Below are 20,686 nucleotides of genomic sequence, written 5' to 3' on the forward strand. Positions count from 1 at the left end.
TCTCCATTAGTAGTAAATTAAAACAATGAAAAAGTATACACAATAATCAATACGACCGCACTTTCCAAAATAATCAAAGAGAAAAAATAAGTCCCACTTAATAAAATACTAATGTAAATCAGATAAAAACAAATATCCAATTCTTATGACCTTAACCATGAACCTACACAATACAACTTTAAAGATAAAATTGAAGAAATTTGGCTCTGTATTACAAGTTTAGACTTTTGATAAATCCTGACAACGCTAAACCCTCATGGACAGTTTGAATGTTAAGACACCGTCTCCATGCCAGCTCTTCTTAAAATAAAATGGAATTTACATTAAGCGGCTGTAGTGACACGCACTCCATGACCAGATGTTTTAGAGTCTCCCAGTTTGCTGAACAAAACCTACATCTGACTTGATCCAGCGGAATCAACGACCTTCTTGCAAAGATGTCCCTAGTAGGTAGGATATTCCATCTGGCCCTAAGAATAGTACATCAGTAAAATCTATCCTTGAATTGCAAAATAACATTGGTAGGTAAGCCTCGGGCTCTATGTTCGTGGTTCAAATGGAGTAAGGAGGGGTAGGAGTGAAACTTGTCGACAGTTTGACACCAATCCAGATCAAAAAAGGCTTGTTTTACATTCATGGGATTGGAAATCATGTTCTCTAGGGACATTCCAATCTCATCAAGGACGGCTACCGCCCTATCCCTCAAAGAGATCAGTGTCCAAGAGAAGTGTAGGTTTCTACCCATCAGATGGTACAACATATTTGGCGTTCCAATTTTAATTTTGGAGTAAAAGGATATACAGGCCCTCCTTACCCAGGCCCACATCCAAACAATCCCCAATTCAAACCTAACTGCAGAAACAGGGATTGCATTTGGCACACCCAAAACTCTTCTCCAAATGCGACCCCCAATTCTATTCAGTGTTCCGCTCACTCTCTCTGGTAGCAATTCCAGTCCATAGATTAATTTGGGAATGATTTTACTCTCATAGAAAATTGAAGCGGATTTCAGGGAGTACTTACAAAACTTTCGGTCGATCCTGACCAACTGAGCCTCCAGCAATTTCGCCTTATGTAAAATGGGTTCAATTATTACCTTTGAACCCTAGTAGGCTGAAAAATTAAACCCCAATTATCGCACTACACTAGAATGTTTAAGGGGAATCACACCCAGTTTACCAATAAAGTCTGAGGTCTTAGCCCTCACTTTCCTAAAGGATAAGATTTTGTTTTATTGGGATTAATTATTAGCCCATTGGCTTTAGCATATACTTCGAAGTTGGTAAGAGACCGTTGTAACCCCACCCTAGTTTTATCAAAAATGTGTAGGTCGTCAGCATATGCAAACCAAATCATTTTGTCCTTGCCAATCTTAGGAGCAAGGAGTCCCTCCTTAGCTAGCGAAATGGCTATGTCAGAAAAATATTGGTTGAATAGCCAGGGAGCCAATGTACAACCCTGTTTGACCCCCTGATAGGATCGAATTCTCCATGAAAGATCACATGTTTGATTCAGACGAACCTGGATCCCACAATTTTCATACACCCCGCTGATTAGCCTCAAGAGCCCTAAGGGCAGGCCCCAATTGGCCAATTTTTGCCACAATCTGCCTCGATCTACCCGATCTCACGCAGCAGTCAGGTAAATTGAGGCCATGTACGTGCAGCCCCCTGATGTCAGCCACGCCGCCTCTTGCACGCACTGGCCTTTTCTGAAGTCAGTCTGAAATTTATCTAGAGGATGATACATGTTGCCCACTACTCAAGATGTGATAGCAGGAAGGACAAAAAGATCGTACAATTCGCATCAATAAGTGAAATCGGTCGATAATTCAATGGACCCATCTTGCTACCACACTTGAAGAGCAGGATACATGAGGTGTATCCCAAGACATTGGGGTCACACCCGAGGAAAGAATGTGGAAAGACTCCAGGTGCAAGAGATGGGCCCAAATGTATGAATTATGCTTAAAGGTATTATTTGTAAGGCTGTTCGGTCCTTGGGCCTTTGATCGCTTGCACCTAGTTTCTGCTTCTGCGGCAGTGTGAGGGGTTTCCAAATACCAGCATTTTTGAGTTTAGGCCAGTATAACACAGATCACTGATTTACGCTAGCATCCCATTGATGACGTGTTAATTGGTCTCTGTTATATGTGTTATGGAGATGGATTGTATTACACTATTGGTTGCTTTTTTCCCTTTATGACACTGACGAATGGATTAATTATAATTATATTATGTGCAACTGAGCAATGCCAAATGTGTCTACACGAACAATACAGGTAAAGCAGTGGCATGATATATGAGGAAGAGTAAATGATGCATTTACAAAGGTATGCTATTTGTGTTTTTTTTCAAACGAGGCTTATTTTCATTTCTCTTAGTGGGTACATCCTCTTTTCCCCGTTTCTCCTGTCACAGTGAAGCAGCGGCATGCAGATTGTGGCTCCTAACACATCAATAATATTTCAATAAAGCATCTTCTAACAATTGGATGCACATGTACAATTGCTGTGAATTGATATTGGAGGCTACCAAACAATCTTGCTTACACCCGCCGGCTTGTGTTTTCCAGGTCTATGTCGGAAGAAGATGCTGGTGGACACCAACATATCCCTGCTCCCCAACTCTTCCTTCACCTGCTCCCTGATGATAAGGGAAGGGAACCGGTCTGGGGCAGTGATTGCTCCCCAGCAGGTAGCCGTCGGATTGTTACTCAGTGTCATCGACCTAGTCACTTTCCTGGGCAACACTGTGGTGTTTATCTGCCCTGCTGTGGAAAAGAGACTCCGCACAGTCACGTACATGTTCATAATGTCTTTGGCGATGGCAGATCTCCTCGTGGCCTGCATGGTCATGCCTTTTAGGTAAGAATGAATTCCACTTGTATGTCCACAATAATGCCAAAGAATGCATTCTACCTTGCTTGGGAGTTGTTGTGCCATGTTCCGAAATAAACAATTGCAAGCTAACCTCCTTATGTATCATTGAAATCGATCTATGTTGCAAATCTCTCCAGTTTGATTTTTGTTATCTCACTTATGATGGGAGGCAACTGTAAGGTGATAGACCCCTTTGGACCACCTTTTAATAGTGGTTGATGCTCTGGCCCTTACAGCCCAACCTCTTTACAATCTTATTTGCCCACTCATAGCTCGATTATCAGTGTTTCTTTTCCTTCAATTAAAAGTGGTCTTAATGAGTAAAAGTGGATAGTTCATATAAATAGAGATGTTGCCCCATTTGAAAAATAATTGGTAGCAGATAGAAAAAGTAAGGGCTTAATATTGGCAAAGGCCCAGGTTTATCATAAAGCCAGAGCCTCGTTGTGAACAGGATACATATATCATTTTCTCTGATGGTCTATTGAAGCGTCCTTGTGGGCCAGCCTTCAAGGCATTCCTAGCATGTTGGTACAAGATACACATAAATACGTTATTGCTTAGGTAGCAAATCTCACCTCAAATATTGTCCTAAATGTTTGTTGGCTCTAGCATGCCATGCTGGCACCAGCAACCATCTTCGATAATATCTGTCTCTAAGGTGTAATGTAAAATGTAGGCGGGTCACAAAATATAACATCAACATTTCCAAACCAGAATAACAGTCCTTAAGATCAATGTCCTCCCAAACTGTTGCACGTGCTGCAAATCTTAACGTACCTACTGCCAAAGACACAAAGGGCCTCATTCCGAGTATGGCGGTAAGGGATAGCGGCCACCGATAACGAGACCGGTGGCGGTGATCCCTTACCGCCATACTCCGAGTTCTCTTTGCGCCCTCGCCCTTAACGCCTGCTTTGAGCAGGTGTTAAAGTCGAGGGCGCAAAGGGACCTCCAAGCCAATAACGGTGACCGTAATGAACGGTCGCCGTTATTTGCATCTTCCCCATTCCCATTGAGCCCTATGGGGGCTCATTTGGGAATGGGGAAGAGCCTTGGTGAATGGGGAATTACCGCCCCGCCAACCTTGGAATGGGGCGGTAATTCCGCCATCCACCAAGGCGCTGCCGGTCCGGGTACGGCATCAACCAAGGCGTTAATAGCGCCATTGGTTAGCGCCGTACTCGAAATGAGGCCCAAACTCATGAAATGGTGCCTTCTTTGTATGGTATTAGAATACTTGATCGAAAAACATTTGACCTTTTTGATTTGACCTAAATTGTTTTGATAGTTTTTTCGTTCAAATTAAATAAAATAAATATATGGGGAGGGGTAAGCGAATAGGTTAAGGTGAGGGAAAGTGGGGGGGGGGTCTGGAAAAGGTCAACTATTTTCAACCAAGTAGACCGAAACCCTTTGTACTACTGTGCAAGAAAAGGAGACTGTGGGTAAAGGAGTCTAAGATGTAGAGGCATATGAATGGGATGCAAAGCTCACAAAGGCTATAAAAAACAAGTACACATGGTTTGATGGATGCATGTCATAAATTCGAATTGACCTTGAAAACCTTAAAGGAGAAAGGACTTTTTTCAGAAATATATTTTTGAGCATTATTTAAAATGGGGGGTTGCCCCCCTCATGCACTGTTGTGAACTGGTTTACAATCCCCTAAGCCCGGTGAAGCACCCTGCAGACCAGTGGACCTGATATCAGCAGATACCTGCTACTGACGTAGGGTGGGGATGCTCCATGTCGTAAACTAAGAGAAACACCATCTCTGAACCAGTAGAGAAGAGGGTTTCTCACTCTATTCCTGTGGACAGGGTTCATTTATTTTCACTTTTACAACCAATTTGAATGAATGGCACCAGCGTTTTTCTCTTTGGGGCATAGCATGTAGCCTTTAATCACAATGAACAACCCCAAATCGGCAATGTACTTACAGGTGACCTTTTTTCAGTCCAAAGTTTGTCAGGGCCTAATACACAGAAGAGGCAAAAAAACATAGTACCAAACCATGCTAAGCTTTGATAAGCACGTGTCAATACATCTCTGATGTGGGTAGCACCATCCCCACATGTGCAATAGGGCAAGAAAACCAATCTTAGTTGGGATAAAAATAAGCCCACTTGATTTACATCTGTCACAACAATATCCCTCAAGAATTCTCAGTAGCTTTTATGAGTTTCAAATAACACAGAATCCACTGAGTTGACCTAGCTCAGTTCAACGCCTTGTCTGTATCACAAATTACTTCGGATTCCCCGCGAAAACACCTCAGCATATTCGGATTGCACCTTCCAACCGTGGCCACTTTACTACTGAAGAGTAGCATCTAAGACTGACGCTCAATGGCCAACACAATTCACATGTATACAAAGAAAGGTCAGCATTAAGGCCCCTTCTCTCTCTTCTGATTCCAGTATCATCCCAGATCTAGGGGATTTTATAAGGGTCTCAAACTGTGCAAATCACCTTCTATCCTAATTCCCATTGGGCCTTTTCCGTCTGACTGCTAAAGTTATACACCCCGTATTTCCTGGTTCTCTTGGCTATATTCTCCAGGTGTTCATATAAACAATATTCCCCAAGTTCATGCATCAAAATACTTCGCGAATATGGTGGCACTGTGGATATCTTACCATTCCCTTTCCCAGATCTTCACGTGGCTGGCAAAATACTTCATTAGCCTTTGTAATGGGCATTGAGCATGAGTACTGCTTAGTAGAATATGAGGCGTTGAGGCTTACACTGCTAGCAATCTTTCTCTAGACTAATATGTTTGGTTATGTTAAGTTAATTTACACTGTGTGCCGCTGCCATTTTCATAGTCTCCAGGCGCTCAATATGTAGTTGTCTGATATACTCACCCTTTTCAAAATTGTAATGCATATATGATGTAGGCTGAACATGCTTTGGGCCTTGTTATGCTACCTTCTGTGAGCTACATGGTTAAATAAATGTTAACTCAAAAACACATCATTCATTGTTTGTGATATAACTTCGGAAAGCATCTGTATAGATGCTGCTTCCCACTACAAGGCTAATTTTTCCTATAGGAACCTCTTTTGTTCATTAAAATGCTTTAAGCACTTTAGGTGCATCAATGCACTTCTAAGCACTAAAGTCTAAACTGACATCAGGCATAAACCTCACCTCTCTATTATCTCCACTGAAACACAACCCAGAACAGCTAAATGTGAATCCCTCCTAGTCAAACTCTCTCTCCTGCTTCTCTTTCACACAGCTTCCTACTGGTCTACAGGTCCCCGGGCTATGACAGACACTTCACCAACAGCCTATGCGATTCTCTGGCAGGTATTCTAGCTACCCACCAGACACTCACCTTATTCTCTACCATTAGTCAACAGCCTAGAGCCACTCAAACTCATCCAGCATATCAGAGGACCAACACATACTGCTGGCCTTACCCTCGACACTATGTTCACCTCCTCTGACCTCATGTCCATGTCCATCCCCCAACCACTCCTCTGGACAGACCACTCTGTCATATCTTTCTCCATCATCACACCTCCACCACTCCTCAAGCCATGTTCTACCCTTACACAGATCAAGTGCTGGAACAAGGTCAAGGTACTACGAGACCTGGCCGAGGCACTACGAAGTGCCCTCCCGTCACTCCTGGCCACAATTAGACTGGTACCCATAGAACTCTTCGACTCCTGGCTAAATGACTCCCTCATTACCCTAACCCCTTCCAAGTCCACTTCCTCTCACAAAGGACCCACGCTCAAATGGTTCACCCCCCTCCGGAAGACTCTAAAAACATAGAAATGCTTTCTTGAGCACAAATGGTGAGCTTCCAGAACATCGCAAAGCAAATCAGCACACGCCCACCACCACATAAACTACAAATCAGAGATCCGAAAGGCCAAACAAGCCCAATACAATGAAAGGATCCTGAATGGCCAGAGGGACAGCAAAGAGCTCCAAAGGGTCATCACTGAATTCCTGAACCCGGCCTGCAATGCAGCCCTGATTGCCTCCACACAAACGCTCTGCAATTCCCTGTCTGAACACTTCACAAAACAGCCCAAGGCAGGACGGACACCATCAACACCAAACTCACCCTCCTGTCCACCTGCTCTGCACCTGCTCTACCTGACCCATCTGTCTTCAACTCCAAGAACCCTTCTTTCAGCTCCTTCAACCCCATATCGAGCAAGGAGTTTGCGAAATTACTATCAGCCAGCCGACCCTCTGGCTCACTGCTAGATCCTTGTCCCACATTGCTTGTCAAATAAATCTTCACCTTCACCTATGCAAGAGAACTGGCGAGATCCATTCTCAACGACTCCCTCACCTCCGGCAATTTCCCAGATGCCTTCTAAACTGCACATGTCAAACATCTGCTTAAAAAAGCATTCCTCGACCCTCGACTACCAATCAACTACAGGCCAATCTCCAACACCAGATTGCTGGCAAAACACATTGATTGCACTGCTTACTCACAGCTCAATGCTTTCATGCAATCTAACATCCTCCTAGACCCCGGGCAATCAGGCTTCCATCCATGCCACAGAACATAAATCATGCTGATCTGATCTTTATGGTTGTAGGTGAAAGGTTTGAATGAAAAGATCTGAAATACAATTGTTTTGAATCAAAAGGACCGAAAACCAAAAAAATCGAATGCCTTTTTTTGGGGGGGGGTCCCCTCCAAAACCCTAGTTTTTTGCCCAAAAACCACAATTCTTACCTATACCAAGCCCTCCAAAAAAAAATACATTTCAAAAAAGGCATTCAATCCTTTTTTTTTCAATCCTTTTGAGTTGAACGTATTGTATTCGACCCTTTTTCATTCGACCTTTTGATTGGACACCGATCTCTATCTGGGATGACTTCAAAATGACAGCAGACTCAGAAGGATGCACAGCTATTATTCTTCTTGACCTCTCTGCAGATTTTGACACCATCAACCACACAATCGTGCTTAACAGACTGCACTCCTTAGGAATATGTGATTCTGCTCTCTCCTAGATCACCTCATTCCTCTCTAATAGACAGCAAATCACCCTCCTCCCCCCATTCCTCTCTGCTGCACGACCAGTAAACATTGCAGTACCCCAAAGTGCCTGCCTCTCTCCCCTTCTCTTCAACCTCTACCTGACCCTCCTCCCAAGATCACCCGAACACAAAACCTCACTTGCTACAACTATGCGGATGACACACAAACCATCCTGAGAATTCCCAAATCTACCCCAGACCCAAGACATGACCTAGTAGCTTGTCTCTCAGACATTGACTGCTGGATGACGACTAATCACCTCCTTCTGGACCCAGCTAAAACGAAGATCATGGTAGCCAGAAAGTCTGCCCTATTCCCCCATTCAACTCCCTGGCAAGCCTCACTTTGCCTCCCCCCCCCCAAGACCACCACCACTGTAAAAAAAACCTTGACTGCCCAATGGACTCCGACCTAACTCAATCTCACTACAACAACAATACATCCAAAACCTGCCATTTCCACCTTAGGCTCCTGAAGTGTACCTTCCTCTACTTTAACTACCGGAACAGACTGGCATTATATCCATTGTCATGCCCAGACGTGATTATGTGAACTCCCTCTATCTGGGTGCACCGGCCTATCAGTTAAATGAACTCCAAAGAGTACAGATCTCGGCCACCAGACTACCTTTTGCATTGCGATGAAAGGAACACATCTTACAGGCCCTCCGCATCCTACACTGGATCCCAATTGGATGCAGGGCCACCTTCGAATTCCTTTGTATTACCCACCAAGTGGTGCACAAAGCAGGCCCCAAAATTCTACAAGACAAGATTGCACCCTACATCCTGAGCGCAGTCTTAGGTCAAGCACTGCCCTTCTTCTAGTGGTCCCCACCTCCAATTTGACCAGGATCAGAGGCTCTGCCTACTCAATTCTTGTCCCAACTTTGTTGAATTCACTGCACCCCCCGTGCCCCCTGGTGTTCCGGAAGGCACTCAAAACTTGCCTCTTCGCCTAACTTTCCGACCTACCACTTACACTGACACCTGGAGTGGTACTCACTTGCTAATCCTACACATCAGGATATCCCTATGAAAAACTATAGGAAAAAACACTCTAGCACTTATTTGTTGCTCATCCCAACCCAAATAGGTATGTCCAAGTAGAAATACCTATGAGGGATCCGATTTAACAAACTGCTGACCGAGGATAGCGCTAGAAGCAATGCAGTTAGAACATGAGTTTTGGGACTCATCTCCCTATCACCACCTATTTGTCTTCACCAAGCAACTTGACCTATCAGGATACAGGAAAATTCCACACCCTTGACAGGCACTGGAAGCTGAACAGAAAAAGGTCCCCCTGGAAATCACACAACTATGCTAACCCTTGCCTCTCCACCAACAAACAATTGGAATGCGGCTACACCCCTCGAATAATTCGGTCTTGCTGCACACATACTTACACACCTCCACGTTCACCTCGACAGTCTTTGGAATGCAGTTATACCCCTCGAATTGTGCCCAAACTATACACATAACGTCATCCTCAAGCACCAGCGATGCCAGAATGCCATAATCCATTGGTTTTACTGCACACATTCGACTGCCCTTACACAACCACTGCACCACAGCTAGCGCTAGAATGCAGCAACACATCCCGTTTTGGACAATGGCCCTCATTCCAACCCAGGCGTTAAGGGTTTAACGGCGCCGTCGGCGCCGTTAACCCTTAACGCCTGATTTCCACCTTAACGCCTGCTTTTAACAGGCGTTAAGTACCAAGGCGCTAAGCGTCCTTGGCGCTAATTATGGCAGCGTAATTTACGGTGCTGTAATTAGCGTCTTCCCCACTCCCATTATGCCCTATGGGGCAAAAATGGGAATGGGGAAGGGTAAATGGGGATTGGGGATTTACCACCCCACACCTTGGAATGGGGCGGTAAATCCGCCATCCACCATGGTGTAAACAGCGTTTACACCATGGTGGTAAAGTAGGGAACTTACCACCTGGGTTGGAATGAGGGCCAATGTCTGCACACATATCGAGTGCACCCATGCACGTTGCGCTACACTACTCTCTCCACTGACCTGGACTGCGGTCCCCGAGGGCGTTCATCCCACAGCGCTTTGGAATCATAACAATGCTAAAAGGCACTGTACAAATGCCAAACAACATAATATAACATAACATATATCACAATGATACTTCTACTACCTACACTAACAACATGGTAGGATATGCCTTCACAGGATATCTCTTTTAAAACACCAGAAAGGACTTGCTTACCCCATTCAGGTTGCACAATTCTAGAGCCTCAAGAGCCAAAAGTATAATGGTCTGATATGGGCAAACATGATGAATGAGCTTTTCTACCCCTCTATACCCCCGCAGGACAGAATGGGCAAAATACCATGGCAGCCTCTCACCCCACCCATACATTTCTCTCATTTTTACATCCCTTTCCCCTTATTTATCAATGTTTTCACTTGTTAATGCAACTTGGAACTGGGGCAAGGCTCCAATTGTTGATGGCTCGGGTAAAAAAATGAATAATTTTCTGTTCCTCGCCAGGCATATATCATTTCTGAAACTGATTTGACAGGCACACATGAAAATAATTAATTTCTTCCTGTAAACTTATAATTCTGTTCCAAGAATTGTGCCCATAAGGCAGTGCACGTGAGCAGCACGTGTGGTGTGGTGAAAAAGGTTCTCAACAGCACATCAACAGACAAAGTAAAGTAAAATACAGTAAATTATTAGAGAAGTCAATTTTACCTTTATTAGGCCCATCATTTAGAAAGCCCTAGGATATAAAGATGCTCGGAAAAAATAACTCTATCTTACCCTGTTCATCAAAAGTCTTTACAGACTTTGGAAAAGTTGGCAGACATTGAACTAGTTTCACTATAACTTCCTGCACTGGAAAAGGAAAGATTGTACCAGCCATTAATATATACATGTTTCCTTCCCAGAATGAAACCTTTAACTGCTAATGAAATACGGCTTCATTAAAAGGCATTGGCGTTTTGATAGGAATAACTTTCCTGGACGTTGGATGACATGGATCAATGAAACAAAGTATGGACTTGATGTTCCAACTTGATGTGAACTCCCTCTGAGTAGTGCAATTGATCTTTTGAGATTTTGTTCAGAATTTCCTCAATTTGTTTTTACCTGTATATGTGAGAGATGTTTACTGAGTGATCCTTCCATGTGATCCCCAAAAGTTAGTTTTGAGTAGCTGCCCATGTGCTACCCACAAGGAGGCTCCCTAGTCAGTCAAGGGCAGTAGCAGTGGACAGTCATAGTCAGTCAATGGGGTGCTTTTAGGCAGGGGCTCTTCTTGACATCCATATCTACACACGCACACATAGGAGGCCTATATCACGAAATGTTTTAGCAAGCACGGATCCTACTGTTCCCGCCCTGGGCAGATTAAAGGTTTTCCCACGTGCATCCTCACCTCTAACACAAAGCCAACACAATACCAACATACCAGCCGCCTTCCAGAGCACTGACCCCTCATGGGATTTTCACACGATTGTATGGGTTTTAATAACACCACATCCGCATCCCGATTGCCAGGTAGTTTAGCAGTTTTGCTAGGTCTGGAAAAGACCAGGGGCTAAGCTGATGTCGGAACTGTTGGGACTGGGGGCTAGCTAGTCTTTTGGCTGTAGCTCCTGAGATTCTATCCGGGGCTACAACCAAAAGATCAGGGGCTATAACCCTCTTACCCCCCTAGCAACGCCCCTGTAGTTTAGTAAGGACGTGGGAATATTCCAAGAGGAAGCCATGTTGTTTTAAGGGTTGTCAGCATCTGTTTGTGATGGTGCAGGTGAGATCAATGACTTGCATGGCCATGCCCAATGGTGTCCCCAAGTGAGAGCGAGCATATAGAATAAGGAAACTTGAATAAATTGTTATTTTTAACGTGTTACCACCATAATAGCAGAATGTAACAGAAGCAGGACAGAGTTAGTTTGCCACATTGTAGGGAAATAGTTGTCACATTGTAGAGAGGGTTAGGTAGAAGAAGGGAACGTAGTACATGGCAGAAAGCATGGCGAGGTAGGATATAAATGGAACAGCATTAAATATGGCAATAGAAACGCCATTTTCCCTCTAAGAAGCCCCTGCACAGTACACGGTTTAAAGGCACTGGACTGTAGTAAATGATCATGAATAGGGATTTTTTGTTGGTCCACGATGATGTCCAGATGGCTGAGAATGCCAAGCCTGAGAGAAAAGGGGAGGATAGCTGAAATTAAGCAAATCAGCCTTTCTCATGGTTCCAGCTAGATACGCAACAATGTAGTACATGTTTTGCCAGCGGAGAAGAGAAACATGAAAGATTCGATTGCCCGGTGCACGTAGTACATTGCCAATAGCACTCTATCAGGGTGTATCCACAGCGCCTCCAATGGTGAAAGCAGTTCAATGCACGCACAAAGAACACATTAGTAAATTGTATACATTGCTGAAAATAGGTATCACATACTGGCCTCAGACTAAAATTAATGGCTATGCATTTCATGACCCAATGAAATCAAACCACTAAACACAAAAAGAGGTTGAGGAAGTAACAATGCCCACTACTAACTGAGCCTCATTTAGGTATTTCACCTTTAAATACAAACACAGAGGTTAGATGGGCTACCAATTCTATTTTTGCCAAGTCATAGCCAGGGAGAAACCAATGACATTCAACCAAATATTTGCTCCTAGTACTTTCAATTATGAAGCACAATCAAATGTAGCAAAACAGATTTTTTTTTATTGAGATACAACAATAGCACCATAAAATGGTCACAATGATAAAAAATATTGAGATGGTTATACACAAATGATGAAAACACAAACTGAAGTCATCCGAGTAGGGGTGAATACTCAAATTAATTAGAACAGTGCAAATTTATAACAGACAGCAGATAGTTATGTCAAGGGTTATTAATCAATTGCCCTATAGTTTCAGAGGTGTCAAGAAAGAGTTTTGTGCTGTGCAAATACACATGCAAACTAAATCCAACAATCCATTCAAACTCTCCATCACTCATTCATCCAAATGCTAACGATAAATACTTCCAACATGTTTCTTACCATAACATAAAGTGCGAACGATGCAAGGAAATTCGTCAGGGACTGTATGGGGAAAAAAAATAAAGTGCACTGAAATAAGCGATGTGCAAAACCTGCTAAATCACACAGGACAAATTCCTGTCTACTGAGAAAACAATCTGAATTATAATGAGCACTTCAACAAGTGCTAGAGAAAACACTTCATGAACCTTAAATTCTCAGTGTAAGGTTGATGATGTATTCAGAATGTGACCACTGGTAACACTGCGTATTACCATGAGCCTTTCGGGTAACAGTTGTTGAAGTTCCAGACGTTATTCTGTAGAGGTGTAAGCAAACAATCTACCAGCTTTTAGTCCTACAGTTCAGCGCTGAGAGCAAATGGTATTCAGTAGGTTTGGGAAAACCTGCAAGTGCCCGGCGGAGAGTACTTATTTTCACTTCCTCTCTTATGGGCTTCTGCCGAAAGGTAAATTTTTGGCTGCCACACGTGTGGGGGTGTAATGTAATGTAATGTAAGCTTATATAGTGCCCGTAGCCCGCAGGCATCAGGGCGCGTTAACAGAGATGAACGTAAACTATCTAGGGAGACTCACTAGACTGCTAGTAGCGCTGTGTTATAAATGAGGGGGGTTACTTGAAAAGATGAATCTTCAGGAGTTTACGAAATTGTAAATGGTTCTCCTGTATTCTCAAGTTCAAGGGAAGAGAGTTCCACAACTGAGCTGCCTGTACTACAAATGACCTGCCCCTGGCTAGTTTGAGTTCATAATTTTGTATTACCAGCAGGTTGTTTCCTGCTGAGCGCAGCAGTCTCTTCGGTGTGTGGATTACTAAATTCTTTTTTAAGTAATCGGTGCATTTCCGAAAATACATTTGTGCACCAGTGTAAGAGATTTGAACTTGATCCTTTCTTCAACTCCAAGCCAATGGAGCGATTTCCTGGCCTTGTTAACATGTTCCCTTCTCGAAAGATGTTTGACTAGTCTTACAGCATCATTCTGCATGACTTGACAGGTTTGCATATCTTTGGAACAGGCACCTATTAGAAGGGCATTGCCGTAATGCAACCTGGATAACACAACTGCTCTAGCTATGGTAGCCATATTATTTTCACTCAGATAGGGTATGATAGCCCGCATGAGCCTCAGATAGTAGGCTGTATTTTTTCCCAGGAAATTGGTCTGAGCCTCTGAGTTGACAGAAGAGTTCATCATCATACCCAGAGTCTTGACCTGATCAGATACTGTTATAATAGCCTCATTGATCTGGAATGATTTGTACTCCCCCCAATTTGTCTAGTAGTCGGCTAGAACCGAACAACATGAGTTCCGTTTTGGAGTCGTTTAAGCACATCCAGTTGGATTGCATCCACTCATCAATTTTACTATATATTAAATCGAGCTTTGCGCTGTCTACCCCATGAGATCCTTCTAACTCTATTATAAGATGCGTGTCATCTGCGTAGTTGGTAAACACAACTCCGACCTCCGTCAAGATATCACACAGTGCACGCATATATAAGTTGAAGAGCATGGGTGGCAGACTAGCGCTCTGGGGCACAGCAAAAAGTATTAAGATGGGGTCGGAGAAATTGTCGCCCCAGTGAACTCTTGCTCTGCGATTTGTAAGGAAGGAGACTAGCCACTTTAATTCCATGTCGAAACAACCCACAATATCTTGCAATTCTTTAGCCAAGAAATCATGATCGACCAGGTCGAATGCCGCACTGAGATCTAACAACATCAATATCCCAATTTTGCCTTTGTCCATAAGATTTAACATATGGTTCTGCAGATCCAACATGGCCGTTTCTGTGCTGTGTGCTTCTCTAAAACCGGACTGTTGGTGTAGAGCTGCATAGGTTTCTACATGGCTCTGCAACTGCTGGGTGGCAATTTTATCTAGAATTTTAAGTATAAAATTGGAGTTGGTGATCGGCCGGAGATTACCTGAATCTTTCGGATCCAATCCTACTTTCTTCACTAATGGTGTAATGGTGACTTTCTTGATTTCATCTGGAACTATACCCTCTTTGAAGGATGCATTAATAATCCTTATCAGGATGGGAGCAAATTGCTCTTTATTTTGAAGAATTATGTTAGGTGGCAAAATATTTTCCGCACAGGACGTGGGCTTCCTATGGCCAAGCACATCTAAAAGCTCTGTTTCTTTTATGGGAGTAAATATAAATGTCTCCTGTCCTGGATTTTTATCGGTCTCTTTAGTGGTAATGTCCAGTTTAAGTTTATTTCTGGCATTGATAATATTTTGCCTAGCTTTAGCTATTTTGGCCGAGAAGGGATTTTGCACCATATCACAATCTTCTTTCGAAGGTTGTAAAGGCAGAGTAAGGTTTTGCGGTTTCTCTACGCTCGTTAATATTTCAAAATGTTTGCTGGTCTTATTGTCCGATAGTTCTATTTCCGCATTAAAATAATTAGCCTTTGCTTGTTTTATTTTATCTTTATACTTCTTGTTTACTATTTTCTATCTCTCCTTGTGGTGTATCGGCCTCACTGGGTGCTGTCAAACGTAGGAGTCCGTTGTACAGCCGTTGTTAGCCAAAAGTGCTTTAACAGCTCTGCTTGATGGCGTGCCGCAGTGTTGAGCAGTCAGGATCCCAACACGTCTGGATCCGGAAGTGTTAATGAAATCAAACACCTGCCAAGCAGCATGTATCAGAAGGAGTACAGGCGAGCTGTTCAAAGTTAGCAAACTGTTTGGGAAGGTCCTGGGTTTGTGGAGAATGAGATGGGAGTACGTTTGTTATTATTCCAAGGCAGCGTTTCAATCTCTCCTCTCCCAACAAAATGTTAATTGGACGGTGGCATACAAGTGTAACATTCAAGGCCACAGAAGCATCAGGCAGCCAATAGCACACCAGTAGAACACCAGTAGATAACAGTGTCCTGTTGTGGTGCCAACCAATAAGGGCATTGTTCGGAAATGCCCAGGACAGGACATTTTCCATTATCGGAGGGACCCCAGGCAGGCTTAAATATAATTATTGACCAATGAGGAGCAGTACTATATAGAACATATAGGTGATGCATTTTTGTATCTAATGGCAGTTTGAGAATATTGATTTTTATGAAAATGATGAAGTATTTTGTTTAGTTTATAACCTTGAATTGTTAGAAAGTGATTGAGAACTTCTGTGAACCTTCTTCTGGCTGAATAGAGTATGTAAAGCTGGTTTCTTCATGCATCTTGGTATACTCCCTTTATTTTGGATAAGTGTGGATAATTGGGAGCTTGGATACAAATTGGGGGCCCCAACAAGGTTTCCATTGTCCTCAGGAAGTCAAAGGGTCCTAGCCTTAGCACAATGGTGTGACCCGTCGAGACCGGTATATGCACGTAAAATGAGGAGGACGTGAGTAAAAAATCTCAGTACGTGAGTATACCCGGGCACGAAGAATGATAGCTGTGTATATATGTATGCTTTGTTGTTTTGTTTAAGTGTTGATGGCTAAAATAAGAGGAAAAAAAGATATTTCTGGTGAACTAGTGTGTAAGATCCTGGCGATGTGACCCAGAGAGACCACGTGGTTGCAGTTGGTGATGAGGAGGAAGCACTAGATGGGTCCAGAGATATAGCAAAGATAAATGGACAACCTATTGAGATGATAATCGGTTCAGGTACAAAGTACACTTTCCTCCTGAAGGCAGACTTTAGCCAATAATTTCCAGATAAAGAACTGCTGGAAGCTGATATCAGGCCAGTGGTGTATGGTAGATCGAAGATGAGTATGGTGGCCTGGGTCATGGGAAATTTAGAATTTAAAGGTCTGCCTCAGTGTATATTAGGGGAAAGGATCCGTTCCTTTATTTTATTGGCTCCAAGAAAAGAAATTGGAAATCAAGCTCAATCGCAATGCTGATGAGATGGTGATGTACTGTGATAACAACAATATGCAGAAACTATTCAGTAAAAAGGCGGGATGCTTGAATGGTTTTGTGCACCAAATCAGATTGTATCAAGGTTCCACACCTGTCATGCACAACATTAGGAATGTTCCAATGTCCATCAGAGAACAAGTAAAAGACGAACTAAGCGCATTGAAGAGTGTTGGAATCATAGAGAGGATAGAGGCATCAGAATGGGTTTCCCCTTTTGTTAGTGTGGCAAAGGCTAAAAGGAAACGGTGGCTCTGCGTGAATCTACGCTCCCTCAATATATATGTGGTGCCTGATCACCATCATTTACCAAACATAGTGGAGACCCTTGTAACACTTGGAGATGAGCTTGTATTTTCATAACTAGAACTCACATCTGCTTACCTTCATATAAGGCTCCACCCGAGTTCTAAAGAACTTACAGTGTTCCTAACACCTGAAGGCCTTTTTCAGTTTGTATGCATTGATACATTTGGTCTAGTATCGGCAGCATCAGTATTCCAAAGGATCATGTATGAGATATTTCATAATGAACCAGGCGTGATATGCTTTCAGCATGACGTTTTGGTGTTTGCTGAGGACCAAAGACTTGTGAGGACTGTAAGAGGATTCAATTCAACACTACAGCTAAGTCAATGCCTAGTCTGGGATACTGAATGGAAACCCTTATGGATATATCTTTATGTCCAGTTCATGCGTTCTGGATGACTACCCCTATATAACACCCCTCCCTTGGAATCCCCCTGACCCCACTGAGCCAAGAAGTAGTTCTGTTTTGCAAGTGAAAAGGTTTATTTGAGAATTTAAACAATATAGATATATATATCACACTTTATAATAATTTAATAATTGAATATCACCCTGAATCTGAGCAGTAATCAATAATGGATAGTCTGGCACTAGCACACTTCCTTATAATCAATGATGAGTGGTTATAGGATGGATAAGATAGCAACAATACTTTATGGTTTCAAATGGATGCAAGGTGGAATGAAATTGCAGTACAGAAAATACTCAATATGATTTCAACAAAACAATGTAATCACTTTTCTCTGGCAATCCCCTCCCCGCTTTATGCAATGCAAGGAAATGGAAGGAAAGCACACAGTTCTCAGAAATGCAATCAAATGTAATTCAGTTCACCCCAGCAAGCTTAGACTACAGAAGTTGGAAACACAAGCCCAAAATGCTTTTATATGTGCTGGCAATGAAGTGAAAAATACGCTAAAATGCTTTTAATTCCCTCTAGAGGTTCAGGGTGAGTGGTATCAAGTTAATATTAGTCCAGGCTCACTTTAGCAAGGATCTAGGGATGATTGGCAGGTTAAACAAATTTTTTCTTTAACAGAAGTCAAGCAGCAGACAGATTTTTACACGTGGAGAAACTTGCAAATCGCGGCAAATTCACGAGTGCGCCGGGCACGATTACATAGGAACTACAAGGACTATCACTATCGTTTTGGGGTCCTAGGACAGCCTAGCTTCCAGATGAAAGTTACTGCAAGTCTCTAGGACAAACGGTCACGGAGATATGAACGATTAAATAAAGGTCGTTTTTCAGATTTGAAATTTTAAAGTTCAAAAAGACAAGTGCAGCTTGCAACTATAAAATGACAGGTGACAGCTAGGAGGCAGTTCTACTTAGATTAAATAGATTGAATTATATTATTTTAACTAAGAGATTGGTTCTGCACAGTCTTGCTAGGTACTCACACTATATTCTTGAATTAGATGGGCCTCGCCACGGATCTGGTCAGGTTTTGGACTGGACTCCGTTCAGCTCTCTGGTTCTGCTAACAGTGGTCTGGATCAGCTCTGCTCTGCTGGTCTGAGTCTCTAGTTCTGGATAGATTGAAGTCTCTAGTTTGGCTCTCTGGAGGTTTGATGGAGGTAAGGTATGGAATTTTTCCGGCAGAGCGTCCCGCAGCAGATGGAAATGAATGTCCCTATCTGTCCTGTCTGTCTGCTTTTATCTGTTTTTAAAATGGGTGTGTGTGCAGCATCACTAGACCCTACCCCTCGCCACTTATCATTGGCCAAGCTTTCAGTTGTGTCAGAGTGATGTCATTTTACAGCCTGCAGAAAGTCCACTCCTCCTGTCAACTTGCACACAAATCTAGATTTGAACCAAATACATATTTGCAGAGGTACATATTGTTTTAAAATCATATGCACCCATCATGCATTACAGGAGGTATATCCTGTCCAAATCTGCTCTTCCTGAGAGCTTGCATTCAGAAATGGCAATATTTTGCACTTTTTAACTGGTTTGCAATACCGGACATTACCCCAAATTTACACACATGTGCGCAAGGAGTATGGACATTAGTTGATGAAGTGTCAGATTTTTCACATGCACACATTTTGAGTAATATCCTCTTTTCCGCTAAAACCCCCCTGAACATACCACCGGGTCCTAACACGTCTTAAAATGTGGGCAGAAAAATCACAAGAATTATGGTGTCATTTAAATATTTTCACAGGTCCGTACTATGAGTTATTCATCTTTTTAGAGTTATGTTCTGGCCCCAAAGGGGTGTGGTTTCCCCCCAGCACAAGGTTGAATTTCTGGTTTTTCCAGTTCTGCCAAGCCAGTTTGCTCTCACAGGCAGTGCCCCTCCCCTGTCCTTCCAGGAGGAAGCTCCATTTACGTCTCCCGCCAATAAAACATTTGCCTGAGTCAGGACAGAGCTTTGTTCAGAGCTCCTGTATTCTGTGGGGGCTCCCCTTAATTCAATTATCAGAGAGATGGCATATCCTTAGTGTGGCCAGCAAAAGGCAGATAGGCCTGGGAACACAGCTGTGACTCAAGGTTTCACTCCTGATGGGGGGTAGTTGCCAGGCAAAATTGGAATCTCTTTAAGCCAGTTTTTAGCTACATGTCATTTCTGTTCCCCAGTTTTCTGCATTCAAATAAAACTAAACATTTTTACATATGCAGCTCGAATGCTGATTCTAAGTTTAAAACTATGACATTTAAACAATTGAAACCTATGTGACACTCAAAAGTAGGTCACTCAGTCAATTTAAACATTTAGATTTTTAGTGTCTTTCAGTCCAAATTTACTTAAACTGCTGAAATCCACAGCTCAGCCAGTCTTGTTATAAACCTTCAAGTCACTTCAGAATATAACATTACATTGGATCCACCTCTCAGTAAGTCTTTCTTTGGCTTGCCTTGGGCTCATTTATTCAGTTTTACACAAAAAAAAGTAAAATCTGGTGTTGTTTTAAAACGCCGGCTTTTTGATAGTGGTGAGTACTGGTACTGCACCCCTTTTTGGGATTTAAGAAAATGAATTCCCAACAGTTATGGGTTTGCTTTTGGCAATCAGCATTGCCATTCCCAATGGTTTCAGACTACTGTGTGGGTAGTCCAATGGTGGTTTTAGGCAGTGTCCTTCTGTGCCCACAACATCGGCAAAAATGAGTGGCAGCCTATTCTTCATGCATTTCCCTGTACATTTTCTGGGAAACTCTGGCCATCATGATGTTTTCCATGTCAGTACTGCACAGTTTTGAGGTAGGGCTCGGATGCATGGGTAAATACATCCCACAGGACAGGTTAAGCAGAGGAATACAAGCGTTGGTGCAGAGGAAAAGTGCAAATTTAATAAAGAAGACATTGACTATCTAAGACATTCTATTTTGCAATGGCATCAATGTAAAGACATATTTGGTTAACAATATTAAGGGAACTCTTGAACTGAAAAATAAAAAAAGTTTGCATTCTTTTTTAGGAATTACGGAATACTATTCCAAATTCATGTCGAACATTGAGGACAAAACAGTGAATATGAGATTTCTACTGAAAGATTAAACTAAATATGAGTGGAATGTCAAAT

The 20,686-nt window shown here is 42.7% G+C and overlaps 1 protein-coding gene across 3 annotated transcripts in view; it reads left to right on the forward strand.

Annotated features, from left to right (window-relative positions):
- The window catches only part of LOC138516797 (histamine H2 receptor-like), a 623,453-nt gene that overhangs the window by 226,913 nt on the left and 375,854 nt on the right, over positions 1–20,686 (forward strand). For all 3 annotated transcript variants that reach the window (XR_011282313.1, XM_069632203.1, XM_069632202.1), the window contains one exon: positions 2,575–2,866. Coding sequence is in view for 2 of the 3 variants with exons in the window: in XM_069632202.1 (XP_069488303.1) it covers positions 2,575–2,866 (292 nt within the window). In the remaining variant the exon portion in view is untranslated. The remainder of the gene's footprint in view (positions 1–2,574; positions 2,867–20,686) is intronic.

This window comes from Ambystoma mexicanum, chromosome 6q, assembly GCF_040938575.1.
Source record: "Ambystoma mexicanum isolate Mex_15411 chromosome 6q, UKY_AmexF1_1, whole genome shotgun sequence".
Lineage (NCBI taxonomy): Eukaryota > Metazoa > Chordata > Amphibia > Caudata > Ambystomatidae > Ambystoma > Ambystoma mexicanum.